The sequence below is a fragment of the Notamacropus eugenii genome, chromosome 6 (genome assembly GCF_028372415.1).
Source record: "Notamacropus eugenii isolate mMacEug1 chromosome 6, mMacEug1.pri_v2, whole genome shotgun sequence".
In the NCBI taxonomy this organism is placed as follows: domain Eukaryota; kingdom Metazoa; phylum Chordata; class Mammalia; order Diprotodontia; family Macropodidae; genus Notamacropus; species Notamacropus eugenii.
In genome coordinates, this window is record NC_092877.1 from 354,530,140 (window position 1) to 354,537,504 (window position 7,365).

The 7,365-nt window shown below is 39.4% G+C and overlaps 1 protein-coding gene across 1 annotated transcript; it reads right to left on the reverse strand.

Moving 5' to 3' along the window:
* Positions 1-1,136: 1,136 nt before the first annotated feature.
* LOC140510150 (N-alpha-acetyltransferase 10-like) lies at positions 1,137-2,271 on the reverse strand. Its single transcript, XM_072618528.1, has 2 exons — positions 1,733-2,271; positions 1,137-1,502 (listed from the first exon to the last, which is right to left on the reverse strand). Exons 1-2 carry the CDS (start codon positions 2,170-2,172, stop codon positions 1,271-1,273), a joined length of 672 nt encoding a protein of 223 aa, XP_072474629.1. The 5' UTR covers positions 2,173-2,271; the 3' UTR covers positions 1,137-1,270.
* Positions 2,272-7,365: the final 5,094 nt, after the last annotated feature.

Below are 7,365 nucleotides of genomic sequence, written 5' to 3' on the forward strand. Positions count from 1 at the left end.
GGCACAAGAGGCATATGACTGCCCACCTATGATGACACCAGGAAGATGAGTGACTTATTACACTGTAAATATTTTGGGCATGAAACGTGAGGAAAGGTTGCTCTAAATGCCAACATACTTATACCAGTTATACCAGTAAATGATTTGATCTCTGCCTTGAAGCTTAAAGTGGTCTCCCAGAATTTGTAAGAAAGACATGTAATGGCAAGTTGGTTTATGAAATGCTGTCAAAGTCCTCTCGCCTTCCCAAGAAATCCATGTTCACTTTTTGGTTCCCATTGAAACAGACTCTACTGAATACAGATCATTACTTAGACTCATAAATTCATAGATATAGAGCTGAACAGAACCGCAGAGGTCTTGTAGCCCAACTCCTTTATTCTTCAGATGAGAAACCTAAATCCTAGAGAGATTAAGTGACTTGACTAAGGTAATACAACCAGTAGGATCATAGATTCAGAGTTGGAAGTGAACTCAAGAAACCATGTTGTCCAATTCCCCTCATTTTATAGATGAGGAAACTGAGACCTAATGGGGGAGGAGTGCCCTCCTTGAGGGCAGTTTATATCCCTCGCACTTCACAGAGTGCTTAGAACATAGTAGGTGTTTAATAAATGTTGATTGATTGAAAAGACCTATCCAACATCACACAAATAGTATCAGAGGCAGGATTGGAACCCAGGCTCTGGTTTATAATACTAATACTTTTTCCATTGTATCATAGCATCTTGGTTTTACTGAAAAAATGCAGTTGTCATTGATGATCCTGCCTGGGGCAAGCAGTTAAGAATGAGAAAGACCTTGGGACCCCATCTTAGCAGAGAAGAGTCTGACCATAGGACAGGGACCCTATTGGAGCTAAGGAGTCCTCCTTTGGGGAAAGGAACCAGTCATGACTGAGTCAGGAGGAGCTCCCTTGAGCTGGTACATTTTATCTTTTATCTTTATGAACACATAAATTGGAGCTGTCCTTCCATCACCCTTTCCAATAGAAATATATTTTCTGGCCCTGAACAATGTTTTTAAAAAGTAAATGAGTTGATTGAGATAATTTTATATAAAAATCAAATAAACTGTTTATTTACTGAGCTCATTAAGGTCTCAAGTTTGCCATATGTTGAGACTCTATAGTATATCTTTTTTTTTTTTTTGCTTGCTGAAATCCACAGCCCCCAGATAATTTAATTGGAAGGACTCATGGGGGACAAGGGGAAGAAGAGACAGAGAGATGGGGGTGGCTTATAAAGAGCAGACTCCCAGCCCAGGGACTCTAATAGGCTGAGCCAGAGGCCTTGGAGCTGTCCTTGATGTCAGTGCTCTCTGTGGTCTCGCTGACATAGCTAAGGTCTTTGCTGTCACCGCCGCTGCTGTCCTTGGCTGTGGAGCCTAGACCCTTCTCCTCACGGCAGCAGTCCCCCACGTGGTTGGCTTTGGGGTCCATCTCGTTCTCCAGGGAGGCCAGCACCAGATGTTTGCCTTTCTCCTTCACCTCCAGTTGCTTCCTCAGCTACCATGAGGGTGAAAGGACGAGGAAGTAGACGGACAGGTGGAGGAACAGGTGGACAGTGAGAGGACAGAGGAGGGGGAAAGGGGGAAACAGAGAGACCATCCTGTGTCTCTAGGAAGAGGCAATGTGGCACAGTGGAAAGAGCACCGGACCAGGAGGGAGTCAGGAGACCTGGGTTCTAGTCCTGGCTCTGCCGCTGTGACCTTAGGCACGTCCTCTCTGGACCTCAGTTTCCTCATCTCTTCAGCCATCTGAGTCAGATCACGCTTCATAGCATAGGCATCCTCCCCCTCCGCATAGTACTTGGGCTCCACCTCACTAATCCTTTTCCTGACATGCAGGGAGACATATTTGGCATTGAAGTTTTCGATCATGGCTCTGGAGGCCTGGTCCATAAGCTTCTGTGCCAGACCTAGCCGGCGGTGGGAACGTTTGACAGCCAAGGATGTGATATGTCCATGAGGAACATCATCAGGATCTTCTTCCATCCTGGCCAGGACGTAACCCACAATCTTGCCATTCTCATCCTCAGCAATGTAAGAAAGCTGAGGCCATGATAGACCATGGTAGAAACAGTATTTCATCTGATAGTTTTCTGGAAGGTACAGCAGGTTACAATGCTGCATATTCATCAGGTCTTCTGGCCATGCGCTGCGAATGTTCATGGTGCCGACACCCAAGCGGACCTGGCTGGACTCAGGTTTGGTGAAGGGGGTGGGGGGGCGACAAAAGCGCTCCGAGGCGCCGCAGCCTCTGCGGCCAGCTACAGGTCTATATTATATCTTAAAAGAAGTCACAAAGTAGGTAAATAGATTGTTTTCTTTCTAGTTCTTTCTTTTTACAAAAACAAAACAAAGTCTCTTCCCCCAGGTTAGTCTCTTGCTTAGACCATTTGTCTGTACTAAGCTTAATACTCTGCTTCTTTCTTCCTCCAGGTCTCTGAAAACCATCTGATGATAAACAAGTTGCTATGGGACATTTATCCAGAAGTGAGTATTTCATCAATGGATGAATTCTTGAAAAACTTGTGGTAACAATCGAATTGGGTAAAGTCAAATTATATTTTCAATGCCTTAGGGGGCCTCGCTATTTATAAAACCCTGTGGTACAAATAATCCCATACTATGGGTTTTCTTAAGCCAAGGCATACCTGTAATAGATTGAAACCTTGTTATGACAGTTCACTGTAGAGGAGAATTTGTTAGGAGGCAGATCTAGCCAATCCAATTCAAGGGGGTTAAATCAATGAAGAGCTCAAAAGATCTTGTTACAATGTTCATATGGGGTCCCAGCACGTATAGGAAGAGCAGTGTTATAGTGGGATCATCTCTACATACGTATATACATAGAACACTTATTAGATCCATAAACTTGATAGCCCTATAGGTAATGTCATTCATTAGAGCAGCATTTATATTGTTATAGTCAGGTACGATCACTTATTTTGTTCAAAAGAAACCTGTTTAAATTCATTACAGTTAAAGACATACTTGGTATTTTTTTAAAAAAACATTGGTGAATTTTAGGTATTTGCCTAGAAGAAGCTCAAACTCTACTCAATGGTTTCACATAATAATTGTAATCGAGACATGAGGTCTTACTTCAGCTAACAAATTATTTTCCTTATCTCATATGTGAATAAATGAGATGCTGATTAAGGATTGCAGTGATTGAATTTGCTTCTTTAGGGATACTGGCTACTCTTGGGTTGGATAGTCCAACATATATACATACATATACATGCATACATGTATACACACATACATATATGTACATGTACTCACAAAAAAATTTATATTTGCTGCTTACACCAATAGAATGTAAACTTGTTGAAGGCACTTACTGTTTTCTTTTTGTCTTCAATCCCCAGTGCCTAGCACAGAACAGGAGCATAATAAATGCTTGTTGACGGATTGTTTCAGTTTTCTGTCCATACCCCTAGTACCTAGCATGTGCTTAGTATATAGGTACTTAATAAATACTGATTGATTTGAAGCTATAATGTCATTGATGCGGGTGTTTCCTCTCCTCTGGTTTGTAACCCACTTGTGCTTCCTCATCCTATGATGAGGATATATGTCAGATATATCCTTCATGGATCTATAATATCATGGGTGAAATACTCCTTCCATCTGCACAGACTGCAACTCTTTAATGAATACATGCATCAAATTACCAGTGGGCATTTATTCAATGGCTACCATGTGCCAGGTGCTGAGGTTACAACACCAATGGTGAAAAAGTTTCTGACCTCCAGAAACTAACATTCTAACAAGGGAGACTGCATCCACACGTGATCAAGGAATCTGAGCATTGGAAGAGCCAACCCACACATATGTGCTGGCATCCCATCTGCAATATCTTTAACAAGTGGTCATCCAGCTTTGACTTGAAGATGTCCAGGGAGGGGGAGTCTCCAGCAGCCAAATCCTTGACACTGGGGTTCTTCACATGGCATGCACAAACTTATTTTTTGCGAGAATAATGAGAAAATTTATTCAACAGAAAGTAAAAGCATGCATAAGCATAACATTTACTCAACAGAAAGCAAGATAATTGATATTTGCTCAATAAAAGCAGGAGCAGAAATGATTGTAGTCACCGCCCCATAAAGCAGGGCCATACCTTCCCACTAAAGTATAGTTCTGGTTGGGGAAAGTGAGCACATACTTACAAAAACTTTAGCAGGAGGTGTATAAGTAGGGAGATTCTCTTGCTTAGGGAAATGCATGCAGTAACTTATTTTTTTAAAATCTTAAAAGCAATATCTAAATATGATTAGTTTCCTAGGTACTTTATTCCTTTAAAAACAAGATTTGGAGAAGGGGTCAGTAGGCTTCATCAGACTCCCAAAGAGATCCACCACACAAAAAGGTCTAGAACCGCTGCTTCAAATGTTAAGGAAGTTTTTCTTAAATTTACCTAAATTTTGCCTCTTTGACCCAACACTGGCCACTCCTTGTGTCTCTTCATGTAAAGAGTTCTGAATTCACCTAACTGAACCATCACATGGACATAAATATTAGATAGACGATGTTGGGGTCAGTCAGTCAATCAACAAACTTTTTTTTTTATTTAAAAAAATTTTCTTAGCATCCTTGAATCTGTTTTCTTTTTTCTTTCTTTTCTTTTTCTCAATTACATGTAAAATTTTTTTAATATTTGTTTTTAAAATTTTGAGTTCTAAAATTCTCTCTCTCCCTCCCCCCTCCAGAAGGCAAGCAATTTGATATAGATTCTATATGTGAAGTCATACAAAATATATTTCCATATTAACCATTCAACAAGCATCTATGAAGTGCTTACTGTATGCCCTGTACTTTGTTAAGTGCTGAAGATACAATACAAACTAAAAGAAAGAGCTTGCTTCCAAGGAGCTTCTTCTACTAGGGAAAGATAATACACAAGCAAGGAATTGAAAAGAGGGCTCTGAAGGCCAAGGTCTAAGTTTGGAGAATGAAGGACGGCTGGCCTGGGCCCTTGTCCAAAATGGAGGGTAAGGGAACAACCTGACAATGGGAGAAAGGTGACGATGTAGATCATATTTTTTCACACTGTTCACAAGGATAATCTGAAGGACTACTCTGAAGTTACGATGACAGTTCTGAAAAGCATTGTGCCCAGGATCCCCCTGACTCTAGCCTTCCCTCATTATCCCTTTTTCCCACCATGCTCCTGTTTTAAACCCTAAACATTCCTTCAAGGAAATAAAACCATTCTATGAAAAAAGGCCTGGTGAAGGAACTGGGGATAGCCTTCTTCATTCACTGATCCATCAGATTCTTTTGTGAAACCACTTCCAGGGTTTGGTCAGGTCCTTGATCATCACTTGGTGTCTTTTACTTGAAACTTGGGACAGCGTTTGCCTTTTTTATCCCACACTACTTCTCCCATTTGACGTGAGCTTTGAAAGATCATTGAAAAGGTCTGGTTCAATATAATCAAAATAATAATTCTATATAAATTAATCTGTTTATTCAGTGCCATAGTAATCAAACTATCAAAAATCATTTTGTAGAACTAGAAAAAATAATAACAAAATCCATCAGTAAGAACAAAAGCTCAAGGATATCAAGGGAATAAAAAAAAAGTGAAAGAAGACAGTCTAATTGTACCAGATTTTAAACTCTATTATAAAACTGTAATTATTAAAACAGTCTGGTACTGGCTAAGAAATAGAGTGGTGGACCAGTTGAATAGATTAGATACAAATTACATTGTAGTAAATGACTCTAGTAATCTAGCATAGGATAAACTCAACGATTCAAGTTTTTGGAACAAAAACTCATTATTTGACAAAAATTGCTGGGAAAACTGGAAAACAGTATGACAGAAACTAGGTACAGGCCACCATCTCACACTATATATCAAGATAAGGTCAAAATGTGTGCATGATTTACACATAAAGAGTAATACCATAAGCAAATTAAGCGAGCACGGAACAGTTTATCTGTCAGATTTATGGATAACGGAAGAATTTAGGACCAAAGAAGATATTAAGAGCATTACAAAATGTAAAATACATAGTCTTGATTACATAAATTAGAAAGTTTTTGCACAAACAAAATCAGTGCAACCAAAATTATAAGGAAAGCAGAAAAGTGGAAATTTGTTTTCAAAAAGTATCTCTGATAGAGGTCTCATTTCTCAAATATATAGAGAACTGAGTCAAATGTATAAAAACACAAGTCATTCTCTAACTGATAAATGGTCAAAGGATATGAACAGGCAGTTTTCAGGCAAAGGCATCAAAGCTATTTAAAGTCATGTGAAAAATGCTCTAAATCTCTATTGATTAGAGAAATACAAATTAAAACTGCTCTGGGGTACCACCTCACACCCATCAGAGTTGCTAATATGACCAAAAAAAGGATAATGTTGGATGTTGGAGGGGATGTGGGAAAAATGACACTAATGCCTTGTTGGTGGAGTTGTGAGCTGATCCAGCCATTCTGGAGAGCGATTTGAAACTAAACCTAAAGGGCTATAAGAATGTGCATACCCTTTGATCCAGCAATACCGCTATGTCTATAACCCAAAGACATCCAGAAAAGGGAAAAGGATCTATCTGTACAAAAATATGTATAGCAGCTCTTTTTGTGGTGGCTAAGAATTGGAAATCACAGGGATGCTCATCAATTGGGGAATGGCTAAATAAGCTATGGTATATGATTGTAATGGAATATTACTGAATTACTGTCAGGATGATTTCAGAAAAACCTGGAAAGACTTACATGAGCTGATGCAAAGTGAAGTGAACAGAACCAGGAGAATGTTTTAACAGTCATAGCAATATTGTTTGATGAAGAATGGTAAATGACTTAGCTATTCTCAGAAATACAATGATCCATGACAATCCCATAGGACTAACGATGAAGCATAACATCTGCCTCCAGAGAAAGAACTTATATGGATTGAATACAGACTGAAGCACGCTATTTTTCCACTTTCTTTCATTTTTTAATTTTATTCAAATCTTCTTGTACAAAATGACAACTATGAAGATGTCTTACATAATTGCTTATGTATAACCTGTATCTGATTGCTTAATATCTCAGGGAGGGGGAAGGAGTGGGAGGGAAAGAGGGATAGAATTTGAAACTCAAATCTGTAAATAAAAATGTTAAAAAATTGAAGAAAAAAGAGTCCGGCTCTTGGTCCATCTGTTTCCCATCTGCCTGAATTCCAGTGAATGAGACAGTGCTGTAAGACTGGAGATTTGAGACCTTTTCATCTGATAGTCTCTCTTTGCTTCTGCATGGATTCTTTCCTGTTGTAGGTGAAAGACGTTGGTGATGGTTATGACCCTGTGAGCTTCCAATGGTCAAGAAAGCCAGCCACCAGAAATCTGGGAGTGA

Bases quoted from the DNA above. Each gene is read 5' to 3' on its own strand.
- LOC140510150 (XM_072618528.1), bottom strand. From the start codon at position 2,172: ATGAACATTCGCAGCGCATGGCCAGAAGACCTGATGAATATGCAGCAT. The intron at 1,503-1,732 runs GTCCAGAGAGGA...ATGGTAGCTGAG, and splicing joins GAAGAGATGAGGAAACTGAG to GAAGCAACTGGAGGTGAAGG.